This window comes from Neopelma chrysocephalum, unplaced genomic scaffold (genome assembly GCF_003984885.1).
Source record: "Neopelma chrysocephalum unplaced genomic scaffold, ASM398488v2 Primary Assembly neopelma1_72, whole genome shotgun sequence".
NCBI classification, from domain to species: domain Eukaryota; kingdom Metazoa; phylum Chordata; class Aves; order Passeriformes; family Pipridae; genus Neopelma; species Neopelma chrysocephalum.
Window position 1 is genome coordinate 10846222 of NW_020897732.1, and position 24809 is coordinate 10871030.

Here is a 24809-nt window from a genome sequence, read left to right on the forward strand (position 1 = left end):
CCAGCAGATCCCACTTGTGATTGTACCTGTTGCCTGTACCTAACTGGAGCCCCTTCTCCCATTGGTAGGAAACAGCTTTTTCTTCCAAATTTTGCATTGTGGCTGGCAGAATAGGGTTAGGCAGGAGGGGAACGGGTACCCAATGAATTAAACCAGGTTCCAACAGCAATCTTCGAACACTTGCTTAGCAAATGTTTTATATCTCATTGTGCCTAAGTCCTGCTGACTTTCTGCCAAAAGCTGAGCAGTTCCCTGGGATGTTTATTTTCCATCCTGTGTGAGCAGGATGTTACCAGGCAGTGCCACTGAATGAAGGAGCTGAGGAGCTTTCCTACGTACCAAGGCTGCTGTGAGGGAGGTGACAAGAGCATTGTGAGGAGGGGAAAGCAGGTCTGGGGGGACACAGCCCCTTTAGTCCATCCCAAGCTGTGGTTTGTGACTGCACTGAAAGGCTTTTGTTTCAGGAAAGGTTCTTTTGCCCAAAATTAGTGGTGTCCCTTCTCTCAGATACTCAGGTTTGGTACTACCCTTCTCTTGAGCCAGGTTGTGCTGAAATGAGAAGCAGGACATGGTTGATCTGTGCCTATTATGGAGTAGTTTGGGCTGGAAGGGACCTTTAGAGGGCATCTAGTTCAACCCATCTGCAGTGATCAGGGACATCTTCAATCACATCAGGTTGCTCAAAGCCCTGTCCAACCTGACAATGAACCTTTCCAAGGATGAGACATCTACCATCAGTCTGAGCAACCTGTTCCCATGTTTTATCACCCTCATAATAAAAAATTTCTTCCTTACATTTAATCCAAATCAACTCTCTTTTAGTTTAAAACCATTACCCAATGTCCAACTCAGCATTTCTTACAGACCTGTAGTGGCTTTGGGGGTATCCATTGCCCAAGGGGGGAAGAGGAGACAGGAAAGATTACATGGCTCCCTGGAGATGCAGAAGCAAAGCTCAGATTTCCTTCTCTTAGTCACCACCCCACCTATCTCCCTCAAAGGGACAAAACCCTATTTCGATTCTCCCTCCCTCTGTTCAGTTGAGGGTTTTAATGCAGCGAGGGCAGAACAGGCAGTTAGCTGCAAACTTTGGTCTCTGCGTGATCCATTACAGAGCAAGGTGTGAGTGTTTCTTGATGAGCTAAAGCAGCAGGTAAATTAATACCCAGACCTGGAGCCATGCCCCTTCCTGCTGAGACCATCTTGGGCACAAACAGAAGGGTTTCTTGCAGTCTTGAGCCCCCAGCAGGGTGAGGATCCTACCAAATGGCTTTTAAAAAGATCTGAGAGCAGGTAACAAACACGCAGGTTTTTAAAGTGTCTTCTTAATGCAAGCATCCTTAAGAGCTGTTTTAAAGAAAGCATACATATATTTAGTCATCCAAAACTTTATGCATGCTTTTATTCAACTCATCTAAACTTTGACAGCGGGGGGAAAGCTGGGAAAGGCCTTTTTCCTGGCTCAGTTGCTGTTTGCAGAGTTGGGTTTGCATGTTTGCAAGCAGCTCTTAGTCTTCAGCTGAAACTTGTTCCAGAAAAGACAACTGTCTTGGGGGAAGGGAGTCTGGGCTCAGCACAGGATTTAGCAGCCTCGGTTTGCTGGTCCCAGAGCCGATACAACTCCTGCCTCATATCTTTTCAACATCCCCTTTTCAAAGCACAGTGGAAATATCAAATCTCACTGCAGCTATGTGCATTGCATTGGCCGTTGTTGCAGGTGGAGAAAACAGAGGCTACACAGTATTTCTTGAGGTTACAGATGGAGGTGGCTGAGCCAGGATTAGATTTTGGGGCTGATTTGCAGCAAAATGGTTCATTAAACCTTCCAGGTTTCTGGGAGACGGAGTTAGGGAGGGAGAGGAAATTTCCATCTTGATCAAAAGCGAGATTCAGTTTGGGATGATGGAAATGATATTACAAAATGTATTTCCAGGAGTAGAGCAGAAGGTGATAGTGAGTATTAGCTATCAGGTATTAGCTGGAAGCCATGTGACGTATTACAGTGAAGGTGCATTTTACAATGAGGGTGGGGAAACACTGGCACAGGTTGTCCAGAGAGGTGGTGGGTGCCCCATCCCTAGAAGCATTCACAACCGGATTGGACGGGTCTTTGAGCAACCTGGTCTAGTTGGAGATGTCCCTGCTCATTGCAGGGAGGTTGGACTACATGACCTTTAAGGGTCTATTTCAACCCAAAACATTCTATGATTCCATGAAGCCAAGATATTTACTCTTTTCTTTACAAATAAAAATATATCTCACTCTCTCCCCCTGCTCCCCCCCAAAAAAAAAACCCTCCTTTGCTTTCCTGCTGATTTAACTGGTATTTAGCAAAAATGCTTAATCTGCCCTAACAAAGCATGATGTAAGTATCAAGAGAACAAATATCAAGGCTTTAACAAGGAGTGTCAATATTGACACTGTTCTGTGTTGAGGGATATTGGTAGGTTGTTTTCATTATAGTAAGCAACTTGTCAGAGGAAAACTCTGATGGAGCTTTGCAAGCGCTGATAAAGCCTGCAGGTGCTATTGATATTGAGCTCTTGTTCGTGTGTGCTTTGAATATAATTTCCAGTTTCAAAAGTCAGCTTTATGACATTCTCATACCCCTACTCCCTTGCAGTCTCTCCCACGATGCAGATTAGACATTCTTCCAAAGAAAAGTGTTATTGAAGGATTGAACACCTTCAGCCTGCAAAGACATCTTCCTAGTGTGATGAGTTTGCTCTGTACCCTGGAAATTACCCATTGCTGAGTTCAGGTGTTGGGATTGGGAGCAGACTGGATGCATCACCCCTAGCTTGTGCAGAAACTGTGGTTTCTTCTGCAACCTTCTTGCAGTTCCGTTTCTACTCTGTGTCAGGTCACCTGCATTCCTTTCTTGATGCCTGTGGGACAGTTGGAGGTTGATTCCCTAAAGCAGATCAGGCTGCACTGAATAGCTTGAAAGAAATCTCTTTCTCAAGTGCCATCTCTGAAGGGCTCTCCGTGCACTGCACAATTGGAGGTGAATCCTGCCTGGAGACTGGACAGCTTGAGGAGCTGCAGGCTGTGGAAGGGCAGGTCAGACTCCCCATAGAATCCTGATCACCTGGGACAAGTTGTTTAACTTGATGTGTTGGATCTTCCATTGGAAGTAATACTTCCTTCTCCGGCTGGGTGTTGTGAGGGTACTTACATCAGTGGATGGGTGTTCAGGTATGGAATTGATGAAGGTACAGGAGGTATCTGGAACTGGTACCTGTGCTGGGTGCTTTCTCTGCCACCTCTCAGCCACTTTCTGCTCAGTGTCTTATGAAGACTGAATTGCATCCACTTGCAGAGATCTCTCAGAAGGGGCTGGTTTGCCGTGTTGAGTGGGAATCACAGGCTGGATTGCATATGGATCGTCCAGACACGGTCCTGATTGCCTTAATCTCAACATTAAAGGTTGCACGACCTTCGGAGAGGATAGTCATGAAAGGACTGCAAAATTTTCCAGCCAGAAGCGTAATTCTACGGTTTACAGAGGTCTGGCTATACTAAGAGCAGAGCACTTTCATTTCACCGTCCTGTGGGATCTCTTTGTGTTTTCTACCCAGTTGTCAACAGGTTTTATTGGGATACCTGCATTTTCCATGACTACAATTCATCAAAATAATGGCTGGGTCTCACCCTGCCTTAGGTTGGGTAATCCCAAAGAGAGATGGCTGCAGGGCATTTCAGGATTTACAGAATCGTGAGCTTCATGGTACGAGGCTCACGGTACCTTTTCTATTTGTCTACTTACAAATTGTGTTTGTTTCATTCTTCGTTTTGTTTTAAACTAGTCCTCAAAATGCCACAAAACAGAATATTTCCAAATGAAGAGAGGATTTCTAAGGTTTAGGACAAAACAGGTCACCTGCAGATATCAGTGTTCCCTTACTTGACTCTGTTTTTAATGGATGTGTCTGCAATCATGTTTCAGTTCTGCCCCGTGGTGTCTGTGAAGGAATTGTTTCCCTGGGGGCAGTAGGAACCCATGGTCCTTTGGTACAAAGCTCTAAAGGGAAAAAGACACACAGACTCCTTTGTTTGTGATGACCAAGCATCCATTTGGATGGCCAGAGTTGTTTGGGGAACAGAGTTGTCTTTTGCTGAAGGTCCGGCATGGGTAGAGAGGCACCATGAGCTGTGTCAACTGCAGCTAAAAATATTGCATTTATCATATGGAGACTTACTCAAATAAGCCTGAACTCAAACCTAAGTGAGGAATAGTCTGGCCCTCCTCTGCGGGATGAATGTTTTCTGTTCTCAGTTATGTGCTACTCATGTAAGCAACTGTTTATTTTTACATGGTGTTTTCCAAAATAGTGGTGAGGAGTGAGAGTGACTCTGTTGTGTGAAGAGTCAACAAGCATCAAGCAGCACCCTGGGAGGTTGTTTTTTCCCAAACAGGGTTTCTGTGGCTAGAGAATACTGGGTATGGGTTGCATGTGTATCCCCTTTTTAAGGTCCTGTGGTTAATGCACTGGCCAGAGGAGATCTGGGGAGGTCTCAGCTGGGCTCTTGACTTCACCACGAGCTCCTGTTGTGAGCTTAGGCAAACCTGACCTCTCCATTCCCCACCTCACACCAGAGAAGAAGAATAATCTCCACACTGTGCTGAAGCTGTCACTGACGAGCTGTTTAGCTCCCAGGGAATCAAATGTATGCGTCACCCAAAACGGAGCCACGCGGAGATATGTTTCCCAGTATCTATTTCTGATTTTACCTGAACGTTCTTGGGGTTTGAATTTTTCTTCAGGGCCGGGCCATGGGGAGGCTGAGACGAGGGAGTGCATCTACTACAATGCCAACTGGGAGTTGGAGAAGACCAACCAGAGCGGCGTGGAGCGCTGCGAGGGGGAGAAGGACAAGCGGCTCCACTGCTACGCCTCCTGGAGAAACAACTCGGGCTCCATCGAGCTGGTGAAGAAAGGCTGCTGGTTAGATGACTTCAACTGCTATGACAGGTAATGGCCTAACTGGTTTATCTAAATACAGGTTTAAATGTTCCTCTAAATGTAAAGGCTCATAATTTGTGGATTGAGGAAAAGAAAGCAAGTCCGAGTCCATTGACCCATTCATCCCCTCTAGTTACTTCTGTTGCTAATGCAGCTCTCAGAATTGTCACGTCCCTACTTTGACTTTCCAAGTAGAAGCTGCAAAAGGCACTTTTAGGGGTTCTGTGTTTTGTTTGGGTTCTTTTTTTCCTTAGCAAAGCTTTGATAATTCTGGCATGCATTGAAAAACCTGTCCTATACTGTCAAGTGAAGAGCAACATGTTCTTCCAAGAGCATTTGGCGATATTTAGGAAAACTTGGAATCATTTGGAGCTGTCTAGAAAAGCACAGATATCTGGGGGTGGTTAGGGGTTGAGGTATTCTGGCGTTTGTGATGCTGCAAAAAGTTTGTTCTTTGGCTGAGTCAGAGAGATGGGCCGGGAGAAAGAGTGAGGCAGGAAAAGCAACATGTGAGTTTGTGTGTCGCTGCCTGTAGTGAGCTGAAAAGGAGTGAGGTTTTGTAGTATGAAGGCTCCAGCCTCATTAAATAGCTGGGAAAATTAACTAGTCTTTTCTCATTTCTCTTGATGCAATTCTACAGAGGGGAAAAGAATTACAGCTAAAGAAAACAGCCCTCTGAAGTTCTGCTGTTGAAAAGGACAGTGTTCAGTAGCTCTGGACTCAGTGTTTCTCTTAAAAAAAAACCCAAAGACCACCCAACTAAACCAAGCCCAACGCTTTCAATAAGGATTAGCAACATAAAATTCAAGGACTTCCCTTGATATACCACCAATGTGGGTTGAGCTCACATTTGTGAAATTCCCAGTTATGCGTCTTTGTAGCTTCTTATTCCAAAAGTTTTAGGGCATCGGGTCCTGCACTGTGGGGTTGAGCTGGGACTAGATTTGTCCCACAGCTAGAGAGTTTTCTCCCTTTGGTGCTGTACGCTTTCCCTGCTTTTATGCCCATTGTCTTATCTCGACTGTGAGTTGTTCCTCATCTTCATTCTATTATTAGCTCTGGGGTTACTTTCCCACCACACCTATTCCCTTGCCAGTTGAGGAGCCAAGCTCTATATATAGTTAAATTTTTATTCTTTCCCGATAAATCAATCCTCCTTGGCCCATTAGTCATCCTAATGCTGATCCTTCTGAGAACAGAAGGTCACTGTATTTTCCTACTTCCAGGCAGAAGTGTTTACTGTAAACAGATTTCTCCTTTCAGTGCCTGCTCTCGTATCCAGTGACACTTGTATTGTCACTGAGTGTCTCTGCAGGGATGTAGTGGTTCTTAAACTTTGTCATAATGTGTTGCTCTGTTATAATGGTAAAAAGTTTCCAGGGCTCCTCACCAGCCTTTTGCAGCCCTGGAATTGAGTATCCAGTATCCCGTAGCCTGACCCTTCAAAGCCACAAGTTCCAGGCCAAAGCTAAATGATCTTCTGAGAATTAACAAACAGTACAAGTGTCAAAAGCAACATTTGAAATAAAGGTTAGCTTTAATTAAGTAAAGGAGTAAAGGCTCTTTAAATGCAGTCCTTTTTACTTTTTCTCTTCCCTTGAGTGCCCTTGGCAGATGTTCATGCATCCCAATATGGCAAAAATGGCTAAAAAGATGATTTTTTGCTCAGTGGTTCTGTGCTGATGCCCTTTTTGTTTCTGTCTTTGGCACCTTTGGATGCTGAGCAGCCTTGGGAGATGCACCTGTGCCTGTATCTCCCTGGATGCAGGGCATGGTCGTGTTCTGCTGGCTGCTGGTGCTCTCAGAGCACAGGCAGCATGTGCCAAGTGCTGCCTCCTTGTCGCTGGAAGGTGGAAAAATTAAGGAGTGCAAGAGTTGGGACATTGAGGGTGACGACTCCTTACTCTGTTCTTTATCTTAAGGAAACAAGAACGTAGCACATGTACATTTAAGGTTATGGGAAAAAGGTAGTGTTTAAAAATCGACTTGTGTGCTCTCGTTTATTTACACGGACCCGCCGGGGAGGTCATGTACACCTTCCCTTGGACGTGAGCACGTGAAACACTCTGAAACGTGCCCTCACTGCCACAGAAAAATGTGTCGTTCTCTCCCACTGTCTCATTTGTAATATTTGCTAAGTATATAACATGTCATACGTACCTGGGTGGCTTCCCTGGGCGCACACCAACTCAAAGACAGGGATAATGAATTGCAGATGTGGAACAGGCTGTTTTCGCTCATTAGCTTGATTTCTTAACCAACAGATTTAGCAAAGGATGTGTTTTCTATTGAAGACTCCAACACTGATGCTGTTAAATCCAAAGGGCTTGTTATCTGATTTCACGAAAAAGCATCTGGAAACATGTTTAACTTGTTGAAACATCTTTGTTCATTTGAATAAGTCAAATGGCTGCTTTTTTGCTTTGAAGCAAAAAATAAAAGCCTGAAAAACAAACCAAGTGCTTCCCAGCTGAGACCTTGCAGGAGACAGTTTGGCTATAGCTAGTTTTTTCCCCCCAAGAGGAATAAAGCACCGAAAACTACCCAGTGTTAAGACTGAAGAGAGCCCTTCCTGTTCTTCTCGTGGCAGTGTGTCAGTGATACCACAGAAAGGGAGGCTTGGCATGGATTCAGAAATGAGTAATAATGTCAAACACATATGATTGTTTTGCTACTTCCTCCAAGTGGTTGAGGGAAGGAAGTTATGCATATAATTTAGCTGGGCTTCAGGAAATAGTTTGATACAGCTCTCTGTGGAGAGCAGCTTTGCAAGCCTAATAACTAAAAGCAGAGGTTAACATAGCAAAAGGAGGCTGGGAAGGGAAGCAGCATTTAAGAAGTAGAAAGAAATTACTGCTAGAGCACTGGAAAAATCACTGCATGTCTCTTTTGGCATTGATCTGTGGGGAGAGGGAGGATGTGTGGAAGTGGAGTTGGTCTGATCCATGGAGATCCCCTAACGCCTTGCACAATGTGGAAGGAAATCTCAGTGCTGTAAAGGCTGTAGCACTACCTGGATAACAGGCAAAGGCAGAAAATGGGAGCTGCAACCTGATTTTCTTAAAGGTTTTTGTGCAGGAATAAGATTTTTAAAGGAGGAGATGGCACTTGAAAATTAAACTTAAAAAAAAAAAACAAAAAACCCAAAATGAGAATCATAGAATCCTAGAATGATTAGGGTTGGAAGGGACCTTTAAAGATTATCTCAGTCCAACCCCCTGCCATGAGCAGGGACACTTTCCATAAGACCAAGGATGCACCAAGCCCCATCCAACATAACCTTGAGCACTTCCAGGGATGAGGCAGCCACAACTTCTCCGGGCAACTTGTTCCAGTGCCTCACCACCCTTACAGGAGAGAATTTGTACCTAGTGTCTGATCCAAACCTGCACTCTTTCAGTTTAAAGCCATTACCTTGTCCTATCACTACATACCCTTGAACCTGCAGCCTCCCTCCTGCCTGCAGCAGCAGGTCTGTTCCTGCTGGTGTCTGCTGCCTTTCGAGTGTGTAGAGTTGGTGATGCTCAGGGCTGTGGGAGCAGCCTTAGCTCAGCCTTCGTCACATGTGCTTTATAGCACAATCTTTAATTGCATGATCAAACACTTCTCTCCCCTGGCAGCATACGTCTGGGCTGTGGGAAGGGCACTGTTCAGGGACCAAGGCGTCTCTCCGTCGTTTTTCTCCTTCTCGTTGCGTTAGCAGCGGCGGCTGTTATTTATTACTCGCCGTCTAATGCCCCTCAGTACATATGGAAGCATTTGTTTCCTTTACGGTCTTTTCAAGGGTCTTTGCTATCCACTGGGGTATTTGAGTGCCAGGTTGTTTTCTGTAAGTGGAGACTGCTGATCTGTGCAGCGCGGGCGCAGGAGAAGGCATGTGGAGGGGAGAGTTTGGGGCAGGTTGGTGCTCAAAGACAAGAGGCAGGAGTTGGCTGACCTTGTTTTTCTCTTCCCTAAATTGCCGTGTCTGTCCCTCCCTGACGCAGGCAGGAGTGCGTAGCCACAGAAGAAAACCCTCAAGTGTTTTTCTGCTGCTGCGAGGGCAACTATTGCAATGAGAAATTTACCCATTTGCCTGAAGTCACCGGCCCAGAAGGTGAGTGACTGGGAGGAGGGGGAGTTGGGATCTCTTCCTCTAGACCCAGTTTCTGATGACTTTCATAAAAGCATAGAATGTCCTGAGTTGGAAGGGACTCACAAGGATCATGGAGTCTAACTCCTGGCCCTGCATAGGACACCCCCAGGAATCCCACCATGTGCATGAGAGTGTTCTCCAAATGCCACTTGAGCTCTGTCAGGCTTGGGGCCATGACCAGTCCCCTGGGAAGTCTATTCCAGTGCCCAACAAGCCTCTGGGTGAAGAACCTTTTCCTAATATTTGACCTAAACCTCCTCTGACTCAGCTTCATACCAACATTGAGTTGTTGGATGTTTTGGTTACAAAGTCCATAAATCCTTTTGCTACAGTTCTTTAGTAGCAGTTTTTTAAGGTTGTTTCACTCTGTGGGTAAAGCCTGTTGTACCAACACCTCGGATACCATCAAAAAGGATTAGGTTTTCTTTGTGGTGGACAGTTCACTGTGGGATATTACAAAACAAAGTCCTGCACAAGGGGAAGAGGGCAGAGTGATTTATACAGCATGGAACTAGCCTCAAATTCTTAAAAGGTATTTGACACTCTCTCCATTAGTTTTCATAGGTCACAGGTCTCCAGATACCTTGAGCATTTGGGATTTTTGCATTTGATTCTATTTTGACAGTTTGGGGATTGAAAGGGAATGGGGGGTGGTGTGTGTGTCAGCTTTCAGAGTCTGTGGATATACATCAAGGAAGAAAAGTAAAAGCAACCTTCTTCAGAGGCTAATAGAAAAATGTTGATTCTTGAACACTTTCTAAAGTATCATTCAATAAAAACAATTAAAGCAGGTGAATCTTTTCCGTAGGATGGTTTCTTCTGCTATGAACTACCTGCATTTGCTAAGATGTTCCAATAGACTGTTGCCAGCTTTTCCTGGGCTTTTCTGTTTGTTTTTTAATTGTTTACATGGGTTTTATTATCTCCTGTTATTAATGTACCCCTAGCAACCTAGTGGCAAATATTCTTTCTCTCACAGTTTTTTGTTTGATTTGGCAAGTCTTGCTATTTTTTCCTTCCCTGTCTCCAACATAGCAACATGGCTCCATTTAGTATTCCCATTGTTTGTGTCTCAACTGCACTGATGTAATTTGGAACAAAAACTACTGTGGGAATAGTGCATTTGATTGTGGCTCCGGCAGCATTTTACTAAAAACTGACAACTTGTCAATCACTGTAAAAGGCAAAGCAAAGCTGCAAGGGATTTTGTGCTCTCTTAATACATTTAGAAGGGTTAAGAGCAGGAAATGTTCTGCTTTTATGTACACCACTAAGAAATACCTATCTTAAATAAAGGTCAGATGGAGGCTTGCACTTGCAAAGTGTGGTTTGCACCATTGTAACTCCATTACTGACAGGCATGTGGAGAAGAGAAAACCATGGGGCCTTGTGAATACTGTTGGGTGTGACGGGACACCCCAGTAAGCATCGTCAGCTTTGGAGCAGAAGGACGGATGGGGTTTGGTTACATCTACATGTGTAGCTGCCAGTGCTGTTGCTTGCCGGAAGGGTCCTTTTCCCTCATTTACCCTGCTCATTTCTCACAGTCATCTATGAGCCGCCGCCGCCAACGCCCTCCCTGCTCAATATCCTGGTGTACTCCCTGCTCCCCATCGCAGTCCTCTCCATGGCCATCCTCCTGGCGTTCTGGATGTACCGACACCGCAAGCCTCCCTACGGGCACGTCGACATTATTGAGGTGAGGGAGTCGCTCCCCTTTATTCGGGCCTTACAAAAGGCACGGGGGCTGCTCAGTGTATGTTCACATCTGCTTCTGCTTCTCTCTTTTCTGGTGACCTAACTTTTCTTCTCTGTTTTTGGAAGTTGGTGGTACAGTTGTCCTCTGTGTTAGTGTTAGACTGATGGGTTTCAATGGGGTTATCACCATGCCCGAGATTCCTGAAGGATGGAGTTACACAGCCCTGCTTGGTGGCCACCCTTCCTCCCAAACTCTCAAACCCGTTGCCTGACTTCGGCCAACTTTGTAGAGGAGCAGAGATCAGAGAGATGATAAAGTTCTACCAGCTTTATGGGATGAGGGAAGATGCTTTCCTTAAAGAGGCTCACTTTTTATGAGCCCTCGGAGGATGCATGTAGGAGGTCATCCTCATCATCCAAAGCCATCAGGAACTGGTCCTTGCTGGCTCTGCTGTCCCTTGAGCCTTCTGGTTTCTTCTGAAGGCTGGAGCTGCTGCCTCTCCCTCCCTCCTCTGCCCATTACAGCCCATACTATGGGCTCAGCAGGTCGAGAGACGGGATTCTGCCCCTCTGCTCTGCTCTGGTGAGATCCCACCTCAAGTACTGCATCCAGCTCTGGGGTCCTCAACACAGGAAGGACATTGGCCTGTTGGAGTGAGTCTAGATGAGGACCACCAAGCTGATCAGAGGAATGGAGCACCTCTCCTGTGAGGAAAGGCTGAGACAACTGGGGTTGTTCAGCCTGGAAAACAGAAGGCTTCAGGGTGACCAAAGTGCAGCCTTCCAGTACCTGAAGGAAACTTGCAGAAAAGATGGGGCAAGACTGTCTACAAGAGCGTGAAGTGACAGGACAAGGGGGAATGGGTTCAAATTGAAAGAAAGTAGATTTAGATTAGATATTAGGTACAAATTCTTTACCGTGAGGATGGTGAGGCGCTGAAACAGATTGCCCAGGGAAATTGTGCATGCTCCATCCCTGGACGTGTTCAAGACCAGGTTGGATTGGGCTCTGAACAACCTGGTCTAGCTGAAGGTTTCCCTGCCCATGACAGGGGGGTTGGAACGAGATGATCTTCAAGGTCCCTTTCCAACCCAAACCATTCTATGGTTCTATGATACTGTGAACCTTTCCCATCTGAAAGCAGGTAGGACAGAGCTCCAACCCCACGCGTCCTGCAGGGTTCCGCTGTTCTCCTGGACAAGTGCAGAGTTTAAACAGATACGATGCTGACAGACCTGTTTACTGCCCATTGCTGGGGTTATGTGGAACATTCCTAATGAAGTGCAAAGCAGTGGGAGGTTTTACGTGTTGGGTCACAAAGATCAAGAGGTTCCTTCTTTTGACAGAAGATAGACTTGAGGTCATCGGTGTTTTACAGCCCAAAACAGTTCTTGCAGTTATATAGGCGTATTCAGGTTTTGCCAGAACGTGGCAGGCAGTAGTTCAACACACAAAGTGACACTTGGAGGTGTAGATGATTTTATGTGTTCTATACCAATACCTTACAGAGCAAGATAGGGAATTTCAGGCTGTTCTTGCCACAAATAGTATATCTAAATAATTTGTATTAAATAAAATGTGGCTTCTTTACACTTCTTTCCCCACGTGCAGTCTCTCCATTCCTCCCATCGCTTCGTTTTACAGTCCACCTTCAGGTGGTGACAGTGTTTTTCTCTTGTGCAGGACCCTGGCCCACCACCCCCTTCTCCCCTGGTTGGCCTAAAGCCTCTGCAGCTCTTGGAGATCAAGGCAAGGGGACGCTTTGGCTGTGTGTGGAAGGCTCAGCTGATGAACGACTATGTAGCAGTGAAAATCTTCCCTATTCAGGTGAGTAGGGCACTGCATTAGGTTCTCCCTTGCCAGGCTTCCTCACCGGTGCTGAGACGCTCTGAGTGCCTATGGAGATTATGGTTTTTAAGACCATAACAAAGATACATTTGGGCTCTCATGCTGGGGGAAAAAGTTCAAGGACCCTTCCTTCCTACACTTCTCTCTGCATTATCTCATTACCAAATGCTTCCTGTAGTAGTACTTGTTGCAACAAGGGCAAAACCAAGCACATTCTGAAACCTGCAGGGTATTTTAACTTCACAGCAAATGCCTGTGTTTAGGTCCAGGAAGGCAGCGTGCAGCTGCGGTGCCCAGAGTGCACACAAAGGGCCAGAGCCCCGGCTTTGTGTGTCCTGCCTGGGTGGGTTGTAAATCTGAACCCAAACCTAGTAAACAGTTTACAGCTTCCAAAGGCAGAGCCCCGGCACTGTGAGAGCTAATTGGACTGCAGCATTTCTGTCAGCTCACGTCTTCTGCTCTAGGAAACCTTTGAACAGTCCTGACTTGATTCTCTAGGAATTGCAGATGAAAAGAGTAAAGCAATCAAAAGTCAAATGATAGAAGAATGGCTAGAACATCTTTGTGCTCCTCCACTATCTCCTTCTTCATTACTTTTTCACCCCGTATTTGTTGTCATAGCGTTGCTAAAGGAGATTTGCACATCTTCCAAGCCAGCTGTGACCTACTAGTAAATATTCAAAAGAGCCTAGATTAGATTTTGCAATTGTAACAATTACAGCTACAAGGCAGATCTGGGTGCTGTATGCACAGGCTTTATTCTTGCGAGCATCTTTAGGAAATCTTGTTTCTCAGTGAGGCCGAGTTTGGATTCCTTCCGCCTTCCCACATGGGCTTTAGGAATATCTGAGGATAATTTTGGAGAGGAGAGACTAAGAAGAGCAACTTCCAGTCTTTCTCCAGCATCTACTCTTTAGGGAAGCAGCCTCACTGTGAAGGGATACATCAGATCCGAACATTGGAAGATGATTTTAAGACTACTGTGAGCAGCTCTGACTGAACTGAAGGAGCTGTTTGCTTTAAAGGGAAGCATGATCTTTGATGGTGCATTTCTCCCTGCTTTAGGATAAGCAATCTTGGCAGAGTGAGAGGGAGATTTTCAACACTCCTGGCATGAAGCATGAAAACCTTTTGCAATTTATCGCAGCAGAGAAAAGAGGGACAAACCTGGAAACAGAGCTCTGGCTAATCACAGCTTTCCACGACAAGGTAATGTATCATTGCACGTACATTTTGGAAAGACAGAGAGACAGCTGGTTGTGAAACAGTAGGATTCGGTGTCTAATATTCACCCAGAAGCTCCCCTGTAATCTATCCAGTCTGTTCCTGGTGGGCCATGACTATGTGGTAGTGAAGTGCTCCTGCTCCCCTCCTTCAAAGGCCCTTCCTTTAGCATTCAAGGCTTTCCTACACAAACACAGGATTAATAAAGGTGGGACCTGGGAAGAGAGAGAGGCACAAAAGGCCACAGCTCATGTATGTGGTAGTCACCATCTCTTAATGTGTGTAGAGGAGCACATGGGAGCTGGGTGTCACAGACCATTGCAGACCCAGCTTGCCCTTTGTAGATGGGGTCTGTGTTTGGTTTTGGGGCTTGGGTCCCATCTCCTGTTTCATAGACTGCTTTAGTTATGAAACATGACTAACACTTAAAATAAAACAAACATGTGCAAATCCGGGGTTGAGCCAGCAGCGTTATCCCTCTGTTAAAGCCAAGGTCTAGTGAGTCAATCATTGCCACAACCAGCTGATACCATACATGATCTTCTTGCATGGGAGGCTTTCCCCTTTTTTAGGTTAGATGAATTGCTCTGGTTTAAGATGATTATTTTTCCATCCTTACCTCCCTCCCTTTCCGTGGCAAATAAGCAGACATCAGGAGGTCTGTGCTGTCAAGGGCTGAAAACTGATGAACGCTCCTGATTTTCATTTCTCCTTCTTTTACTTCCACTAGTGATTTTTTCACCCCTGTTAAATCAAGGTTCAAATTTCTCGAGCACTCTCCAAACCATTCTCTGAACTGATGATTTGGCACATCTGTCACATAGCAGGATCTGGGATTAAGAACTGACAATGTCCTGTTCCGCAGGGCTCTCTGACGGATTACCTGAAGGGCAACATTATCAGCTGGAATGAACTCTGCCATGTTGCAGAAACAATGGCCCGTGGCTTGTCCTACCTTCATGAAGACGTCCCTTGGTGCAAAGGTGAAGGACACAAACCTGCTATAGCACACAGGTATGGCCTCTTTCATTGACACCATTCAGGTGCTGCGTGCACATGTTCGCAGCGTCTTTGAAATGATGCTGTTGAATGGAGGAGGAGGTTGTGCCTTTAGGAATTAAATGCCTTTTAACCCAACAAATCCTATGCTAAGACAAGAATTTTTTTCAACCACATATGAAATGGTAAAGAGCAAATAAGTGTCACGTCCATGAAATAGTATGGTTGGTAGTAGTTGATGGCAAATGTCCGAAGGGTAGGTGCTTCCCTCTTCCATCAACTCTTCTCTTGACTTGTAGTGGAAAGGGAATACTGTTTGCTGCAGAACTGCTTTTTGAAAGGACTTTGCTTGATAATATCATCACATTATAGTCTGTGTATTTCTATGGCTGTACCAGGAGTTGGACCCTATTTTTCCCTGGTTTAGACTGATAACTCCACCATGTGTCTTCCCACAGAGATTTTGATCACTAGGTAAGTAATGGAGAAACTGGAAACGCAGAAAATGGCCGCTATTTATTTGTCACTGTAGTTTTATAGATCCCAAATCATGCCAGGGTGATTATGAGAGACACCAGAGCAGGCACCACCCTGCCTCTGAGACCTCCTGGCACATGCTTCAACCTACCTGGGCGGCAGCCCCGTGGGGACAGTGCGAATCCAGAAAACAGTGGGTTAAACCATCCCCATTGCTTTGGCCCTTCTCTGGAGTCCCACATTGCTTGCCCTGGACTAAAGCATCTCTCCTGAGTGGTTTGCTGGTGGCAGGGCAGGGTGGGGGCGGTTTCCAGAAGGGATTTACACGGGCTACAGGCCGTAATCCCTGGCCATACTCCCCCGCCACCCACCACATTTCATCCAGGAGGGACTTAAACCCCACGTCCAGATGCAGCAATTTGTACCCGATCTAGCGGGACCGGCTTTATGTACGGCAAGATAATCTCTGTTTCTGCAAGGGTGTCCCTGCCCCTAAAACACCCCACCTCCCCAAACCTGAAGGTTTTGGAGAAGCTGGGGGCTGTTGAAAGAGCCTGCAGCTGCCTTTGTGCTGCTCCTGGAGCTGACCCCTGTGTCCCTGACATTTGTCCCTGTGGAATAAAGGCAGTGGTTTATAGATGAAAATTCCTGAGGGTGGGGAACAGAGGAAGGCTGTAGAAAGGCTTTAAAGCAACAGATCGTGCTCATTAGTGTCCTCGTCCATTTAGCAAATGATAAAAGCTGGAGAATGCAGCATTTGTGTGAATTTAGCACATACCTACGGAAGAGGGATTTCAGGACACAGGGGATTTCTCTTGGATTACCCCACTCCTTTTAATTTTGTTTTTTAAAAGAAAACACTAAATGCATTTTAAATCTGGGGAGGGGGATGGAGGGGGTATTTTTGAAAGGTTTCCCACAGTGCTCACCGAGATGCTGGGATTGCCAGGTGGAACTCCCCAGTCCCTGCTGGGCAGAGGTTCAGCCAACTCCTCACTGGCCCCCAGCACTGTAAGGAGGATTAAGGTTATGGAATCGCTTGTTGGTGCGAAAGTGCCCCCACGTGGAAGCTGAAAATAAAGTCTCCAGTGTCTAAATAGAGATAGTGCACCCATTACTCATAATCTGCTTGCTCTGTGTTCCCTAACGTTTTGAAGCATTATATGGAAAAGAATATTTTCTTCTTTTCCTGCCACTTTCCTTTATCAGTGACCATTTTAGGGTGGTGTAATGCACATGATGTTAGTGGGAATTCTTCTTGGCATGGTTTGGATCAGGTCCTTCTCCCTGGCCTGGATGTGTTTGCACTGCAGCTAACACTTGCCAGTTCAAGGTGGTTTGTGGAAGGAAGGAAGGAAAGCATGGAAAAATGGGGGAATGTATGGAAATGGGGGAGGGAGGGGGGAAAGGAAGTGAAAAGGGAAATCCCTTTATCAGGTATCAAGATGTAGGAGTTAACTGTTGCGTGCCCAAAGGACAGTGAGGGTGAGCAGCAGCAACACATGCCCGTACAATAATATTGGTTTACATCTCACATCACAACAGAACTATATTGTTCAGGCAGACTGTCTGATAATTTCTGTGTGGGCCTCACTGAGCCACTGTTTCGCAAAAATCTCGTGCACAATCTGTACCATCCTGAGGGCATAATCCCCTAATGCTGAGCGAGCAAAGGAGTTTATCCGTGTCATTAGATGATGGCTGTTTTCTAAGCCTGTGGGGAAACTGCTATAGCATGGAAGCAGGCAGCCTCTAAGATGACAGGTATTAGGTAAATACTGGTTTTTTCTGTGTAACAGATGGGTACCAATGTTTTGGGGGCTCTGCAAAGCTCTGTGTCCCCAGAGGTGATGGAGGCTGTTTTCTGCTGGGGTTCACTGGCTGTATGATGCTTTCCAACTTCACACCCACTTCCCCCATCTTAATCCTCAAGCCAGAAATGCCCATCACGCTGTGTTTAGCTTAGAAAGGATAAATCCCCTCTTCTGATTTTTTAAGCTCAGAATCAGGGGCTGGGTGGCACAGGATGATTTTTGCTCACGGTGCTTTGAGCTGATGCTCTGGCATCTGAGGCTGCAGAGAGCAGCCCTTCTCTATGGTCCAGCAGTTTCTCTCTTCACAAAGAATTTTGACAGGTCTCTCCAGTGTGGAACAATTGTATCTGCCCTCATTAATTATTTTGTGCAGGCCCGCAATGTCCTGCAATCAGCAGGGTCACCGAGTGAATTGATGATAGGGAAATTATAATGCTGAGCATACAGGACAATTGCCATCTGCTGTCTAAGGTCTGTAATTTAATTAGATTGCCAAACATTCCTTTTCAGATGAAAATGCAGGAAGCCCAGGGAACAGGGCTTGAGTGGTTAGGCATCTCGGTGTGATCTTCCTCCACCCCCCACCATTTCCAGCCCCTGCAGATTCACCTGAGCTGCCCTGAAATGATCCTGCTGCAGCACAGGACTGACACAAATGTCCCCTTCAAGAACAGACCCACCATCTCTACTGCAAATGCTTAATGCCTGCCTGTCAGCTGCCCAGTCCAAGCCTGACAGTGTGTCCGAGTGTAGGCTCACTCCCTTCTCTGCTTGCTTCCCTGAATTCTCCAGGGAAAATCGATCCAGCAATTAAAACAGAAGGCTAATAGTTGACTATGGCCAAAGTCTGTTGAGGCATATAGTCAGGGTGGAGAGACTCCTACCAGCAGGTACTGATTTCCAGAAAGATCTAATTTTGTAGATAGGAGCAAATATCCCTAGTAGGATAAAGAGTAATGTACTCCCTTAACCTGTCTTGTTCTTATTGTTGGGAATGGAAAATGCCCGAAGTTGGGGGTCCAGAGCTGGTGCTTGGAGCAAGAAATGGTACCTTATATACTGCTTGCTTTAATTAAAATAGCCCCTTCAGACCAGATTTCATTTTGAGATTAATTCAGTGGGGAGTTCGGCTGACTCTGTGCAGGACAGCTCAGGGCTGCTTGGTTGTGTTTTAGTGACAAGGGCAGAGAGAGGCAGCCAAATTTGTCAGCATTGACCATGCTGGGAAGCTGGGGAAGAAAGGAAGGAAGGAAGGAACTGATTTACTGGGAGCTGCTAAGCCTGTAGACATTCAACATCTGTAGACATGTTGTGTTGCATTGTGATTTAGATGTGTGCCATAGTAAAACCTTCCCAAACTTACTTCTTGGCTTGTCCACAGGGACTTCAAGAGTAAAAATGTCTTGCTGAAGAATGACTTGACGGCAGTGCTAGCTGATTTTGGACTAGCTGTACGGTTTGAACCTGGAAAACCTCCAGGGGACACTCATGGACAGGTAATCATTATCTTTTACATTTTAAAAAGTTGGGCTTGCCACAGCTCCTCAGGAGTTGGGGTGGTAGTTTGTATAGATACATTTAATTCTCTTTGAGATATGTATTTTTCCATAAGAGCTTATGCTCAGACATACATTCCAGGAGATGCTCTAATACTGGTGAGTGGGGAGAGTGCTCGAACCCTCCTGACCACTGTACAAGTGAGGTCCCCCCAGCCCTGGGGGCAGGTGACTTCCTCCTTCAGGCACAGGGCTACTTGATTCTTTATGGTTTCAGTAATAAATATTCACAGAATCATAGAATCAGAGATTATCTTGTGTTGGAAGAGACCTCAAGGATAATCTGATCCAACCTTTCTTGGCAAAAGCACAGTCTAGGCAAGATGGCCCAGCACCCTGTTCAGCTGACTCTTCAATTTGTCCAGTGTTGGGGTATCCAGCACTTTCCTGGGGAGATTATTCCAATGGCTGATTGTTCTCATTGTGAAAAACTTTCCTCTTGTGTCCAGTCAGAATCTTCCAGGAGTAACTTGCACCCATTGCACCTCATCTCCATTTGACTCCCTGTAAAAAGAGAGTCTCCATCTTCTTTGCAGCCACCCTTTAAATGCTGTGAACAAGGAACACTGCGACTAGGTCTCCCCTCAGCCTTTTTTTCTCAAGGCTGAATAAACCAGTTCTCTCAGCCTTTGCTCATAAGACAGCCTTCCCAGCCCTTTGATCATCTCTGTGGTCCTTCTCCAGACCCTTTCCAACCTGTCCACATATTTTTTGTGTAGCTAGGACCAAAACTGAATGCAGTATTCCAGATGTGGCCTGACAGGAGCTGAGTAGAGCAGGATAATGACTCTTTTATTTTTTCTAGTGATGCCCTTGTTGGTGCAGCCCAGCATCCCATTGGCCCTCTGCCACAGCAGCTCCCTGCACACTCATATTGAGCTTGTAGTCCCACAGGACCCTTCCCACAGAGCTGCTCTCCAGCACTCCAACTTACTAAGATTCTTGTTAGCCCACCACCCTTCCAGCCTTTCCAGATCTTCATGCAGGGTATCTGTCCCTTCAAAGTGTCCACTTCCTGACTCAGTTTGATATCATCAGCGAGCTTTACCAGGTTGCACATAATCCCATCATCTACATCACTTAGGAAGATATTAAACAGTGTTGGGCCCCATGTGGGTCCCTGGGGGACCCCACCTGGGACAGGTTGCCAGTTTGAGAAGGAGCTATTTGCCACCCCACTCTGGGTATGACCTGTCAGCCAGTTCCTACCCACTGCACAGAATACTTTTCTAGACTGCAACACAAATATTAATACTCCTAAATATTAATATTAATACTACAATACTAATATCAATACTCTTAGAATTATTGGTTTGATTTTAAGAATTCAGCCAGGATGGCTGCTTGGTTGACCATTGGCACAGCTGGCTGTGCACTCTGTAAACAATTGACTACATTTTTATGGGTTCTTAATTTTCTGCCTTTGCATTGCAGCGAGCGGCCCCTCATTCTTCTCTCGTGCTGGGGCACAACAAATCCATCATCCTGTCCTTGTGTCTCTGGGGTTTTCTTGATTCCCAGCTTCAATGCAGTCTCCCTTTTTTACCTTTATCTCAGAAGGAGTGAACACTGTCTTCTGGGTTAGCCTTTTCCAGCTTTCCTCATTTTTGTCACCTTTTTTTTTGACTATTTCTGTATTTTGTACACCTTTCCACATCCTGGCTTCCCCCTGTCCTCAGTGCCTCAGGTAACAGCAAGAACAGAAGAGAATTTCTTTAAAGGAAAATATTAAAGGTGTTTTAATTCCTATATTAAAAAGGTGTTTCTCCCTTGCTGTCCTCTCCATTCTCCTGCATAATGGGCTAATGTAAACACACAAGGGAGGCACTCTAATGAGGACTGAATCTCCCTCAAAACAAGATGAGATCTTTTCCAAACCATGGCAAACCAGAGCAGGGTGGACTTTGCAGGGTTCATGTTTTACTGTTTCTGTGGGTGCAGGAGACTTGTTTTACCCAGGCCTGTCAAACCAACACCTTTTCCTACCATTTCAGGATATATCAATTTTTCTCTTCTCTGCTTTTTATATATATATATATATATTTTTTTTTTCTTTGAGTGAAAGAGGATTGGACTTTCAACAACTAGGGTAACAAAGTCTGACTTGACCTCAGGTGTTTTGTGTGTCTCCAAAGACAGCATTTTCTCATGCAGTGTGCGATGCTGGAGCAACAAGCAGTGGGATGCAGGGAGGGCAGGATTTCATCCATACTCATCGTGCCACGCTGCGTTTAAATTGGACCTGTAGTGTGCACTGAATGAATATCACACACGTAGCCAGGCACTTTGGCTCTTCCCTTCATGTAGCTTATCTGGACTCGAGTGATCTTAATGAGAATTGGTGTCAGAAGAAACAGCTCCCTTTTGCTTGTTTTTCAAGTGAGGTGCACCTTTAGCAGCAGTGGCCTTAAGGGCAGTGAGAGCAGCTGTCACTCATCTCCAGCCAGAGGAGGCTGAGGGGCCCAACTGGAACGTAACTTGAGTTGTGTTTTTTCTCTGCAGGTGGGAACAAGGAGGTATATGGCTCCCGAAGTGTTAGAGGGAGCAATCAACTTCCAACGAGATGCGTTCCTGAGGATAGACATGTATGCAATGGGACTGGTGTTGTGGGAGCTAGTCTCCAGATGTAGAGCAGTTGATGGTAAGAATAAAGATCCTCTCTTCCTTGGGGAGGGCTCGGTTTCAGTGTGGTTTGGTGGTCCAGAGAATGGACCTGTCTCTGTTTAAAAAAAATAACAACCAATGGCATATTTTTCTGAAGCAGCAAACCTGTTTTGCATTTGTTTTTTAACATAAGCTGTCACTCTCTGTAGACAATAACCTTTGTAGTGTTCAAGTCTCAAAGTGCTTTTTACTGTGTTGGTTGCATTGCAAATTTGCTAAGAACTCAGAAGGAGAAGGAGTAGGGGGTTCTTCCAGGATGGGTGTCCTTTAGTCCTGAGCTTGCTCTGTGCTGCTCTCCTTGGCACTCTGCATTCCTGCCTGTGACCAAGTAGGCTTTGAGCTCCAGAGAAGAGCTACACAGCCACCTTGGCTGTCACCTTGCTTATGCAGGTCAGTGTGGTAGCCTGAATGGAAAACACCGTAGCAAAATAGTGGGAACATGGGGCTGAAAGGATCTTCCTGGGTCAGGAAGCCCATTTCCCTGCTGTCATAACTCATTAGTTATTGATCTTTGACTTTTGCTGATGAAGTGGGCTTTCTCTCAGAAGTGGGCTGAGTTGTTCTATCCACAACTTTGGAGTATCTCACTTTCTCCTGAAGGATCTAAAAGAATGAACTTCATGGTGTCTGCTTTCTCAGGTTTTTATCCTAAAATTGTGTGGGAAAGTGAGGTGTCTTCTCTGTCCAAATAGCGCATCTGCCCTTTGGTGACTCCCTCACCATGTGCAGGACCTCACCCCTGGATAGGGAAACAATCATATCATTGTAGTAGCTCCCAGGCTGCTTCCTCCAACCTTTTTCTTCTTGTATAGATATGGGTGGTCTGAACTGAAGTTCATAAAACAGCAGCACCTCAGCTGGACTTCGAATGTTTTTGTTAGCATTACAATAGGACTGAGGAGCTTGATTATAATTAGGATGTCTACATAGGTGTGTGGTAAGAGAAGGTCTCTTCTTCAAAAATTTACAATCTAACCAGGTAAAATGCTGGAGGAGCAGGAACTGAGGAGCACAGTAGGGTGAAACAGTGGTACTCAGGTCACTCATGTAGGCTTAACCCTTCTCTGTTGAGGTGCCCCAAATATCCCCTTGGATTTTTTTCTGCTGCCTTTGTGATCTCCTTTCCACTCTTCTCAGGCAGCAGCTGGCCAAGATACTCCAGGTGCCACACACAGCACCATTAAATCAGAGGGAAAGCTTCCTTTTGCATTTCTAACTCAGAAGTGTTGTTGTGTAAACAGTAGATTTTGCTTGGAGATCACCAGTGCAGCTCTCCATAGCTTGGATTCCTCTTGGAGGAAGAGGAGAGGAAAGTCATGAGCATTATTGAACCATCTGTTAGAGTGAGTGTTTCAGTTTGGTTTACTGACTGTCATTGAGTCAAGAAGAAAATTGGTAAAGCCGGTTTAGTGATTTCATTTTTTAGAGTACCTAAACATCCTGTTGCTGGTGTCACAGTTCATGGCCGGATGAAGTGGTCAGCTCTTTTATTTTAGTCTGGAAAGACCCTCTTGAAATATCTCTGCTCTTCCAAGTGATCGCTTTTTGCTGCTGAGAAATTGTTAGTGATGCCACGGAGCACCCTGAGAAAGCCAATCAGTTAAGATGGGCTGCTGTTTTTGAGAGAGCATCTACACATTGCCAAAAGCCAAATGATGTTTCAATAAGCGGAAGTTATTGCTACCATCCAGCATCCGCACTGATACTCATAGCAGTTGTCTCATTCCCGTGGCCCAGGGCAGTTCACAGCCATAACTGGTCTAACTAAAGTGTTCAGAAATCATTTTACACTTAGGAGCTGGTACCTGGGACAAGCGCGTCTGGCTCCAGCATGTCAGGGCTGACTCAAACCTATGAGCAAGCCAGATCACAAAGCAAGAAACTCTATAGTTGACCTCACTAGTCAGTGCTAAAATGAAACTATTCTCATGCTGAAACCTTTCTCTAAGTTATTGTGTGTTGAATTGCTATGCTAAAATATGGGAAGGATGGACTGATTTGCTCTTTCTATTAAAATAAATCAAAGACTACCAGGCCAGCTTCCTCAAGGAGAGCGGTGGGATCAGGAGGCCCAGATGAGGGTTTGGATTCGTAACTCAACGAGGTGGAAAATGCGTGTCCAGACAAGCAGCAGGGACAGCAAAGACCATTGTGCAGGAGGAATGTAAATCACATTTGTCTGCAGTGACATGTGAATGTCAGGCTTTGTTGCAGTGGGTTGAGGTTGCTCTGGAGCCACAGCTCTCTCATGCATGGAGAGGACGTGGCTCTGCAGAGAACATTTCTATGCTAACCTGATTCTCTGTGTGCACCTTAGGTCCAGTGGATGAATACATGCTGCCTTTTGAAGAAGAAATAGGTCAGCACCCATCCCTTGAGGACCTGCAAGAAGTGGTGGTTCACAAGAAGATGCGCCCTGTGTTCAAGGATCACTGGTTAAAACATCCCGTACGTCCCTCCTGGTTAACAGTGGAAAATACTTTCCTGTGTGATGGGAATGAGGGATGTGGTTAGGCATTCCCAGTGCTAGAGAGAATCAGTGCTGGGGAATGAGGGGGTTGCTCAGCACCTTTGTGCTCCCCTTTCTGTTTTTCCCTTGTATTCAGAGAGTAAATCAGCTGATTAATCAGCCAGTGCTGAATGTGCGGTGGTTTAGTAGGACTCCTTTAATATGGTGAAAGAATGGAAAATAAAGTCCTTTCATTAAGAAAAAGAAAATGATCCATATCATTGGAGACATGTTCCTCACAAGCTAGATGACATGCAAGACTTGGAACAGTTTTTTGAGGAAAAAATTAATTAGACGTGAAGGCAAGCAGACAGTGAAGCAAAACGCAGCATGGGTTTCCCAGAGGTAGATCATTTCAGGCTTGTGTTTCTAATGAAAGAGCTGATTTTTCTCAGATTGGGAAACTGAGCAGATGATGACGTCTCACAGGGATTCAGTAAGAAGCCAAATGCCTCTATTTTGACCAAACTGCCATGGATTTGGCTAGACTTAGGTGTACCAACTCACTGCCTGGAAGTCAGGGAGAGCTGCAGGTTGTAGAAAAAGATTAGTGTTCTACTTCAAATGAGGGTTCAAATAAGAGCTGTGCTCTCCCAGCACTGTTGAATTCAGTTATTTTGGGGATATGGAGAGAAGTGATTGCAAACAAAGCAGTGGTTTCATAGTAACTGACACAGTGCTGCCAGCTCTCGCAATTTTATCAAGGGAATCGTAATTCTTGTTGTCTTGTCTTTTAAAGCTCTGACTGCTGAATCTTGGGATTTATTTTGATATTAAAAAAGTGCTTTAGGGGCTGGATGCAACCAAGCCTTAGAGCCTTAGAAAGCAAAAGCTTAAACGCGAAAACACATATTTAAAGCAATTGTTAAAGCTTATCCTATGGTAATTGGCACATCATGGAGAGGTTTTCTTTGCAG

At 45.5% G+C, this 24809-nt stretch overlaps 1 protein-coding gene across 2 annotated transcripts in view; it reads left to right on the plus strand.

Moving 5' to 3' along the window:
• The window catches only part of ACVR2B (activin A receptor type 2B), a 108549-nt gene that overhangs the window by 74530 nt on the left and 9210 nt on the right, over nt 1-24809 (plus strand). For both annotated transcript variants that reach the window (XM_027686937.1, XM_027686938.1), the window contains exons 2-10: nt 4769-4976; nt 8954-9063; nt 10650-10801; nt 12485-12628; nt 13715-13858; nt 14739-14887; nt 18545-18659; nt 21222-21360; nt 23701-23831. In XM_027686937.1, coding sequence (XP_027542738.1) covers nt 4769-4976; nt 8954-9063; nt 10650-10801; nt 12485-12628; nt 13715-13858; nt 14739-14887; nt 18545-18659; nt 21222-21360; nt 23701-23831 — 1292 coding nt within the window. The remainder of the gene's footprint in view (nt 1-4768; nt 4977-8953; nt 9064-10649; nt 10802-12484; nt 12629-13714; nt 13859-14738; nt 14888-18544; nt 18660-21221; nt 21361-23700; nt 23832-24809) is intronic.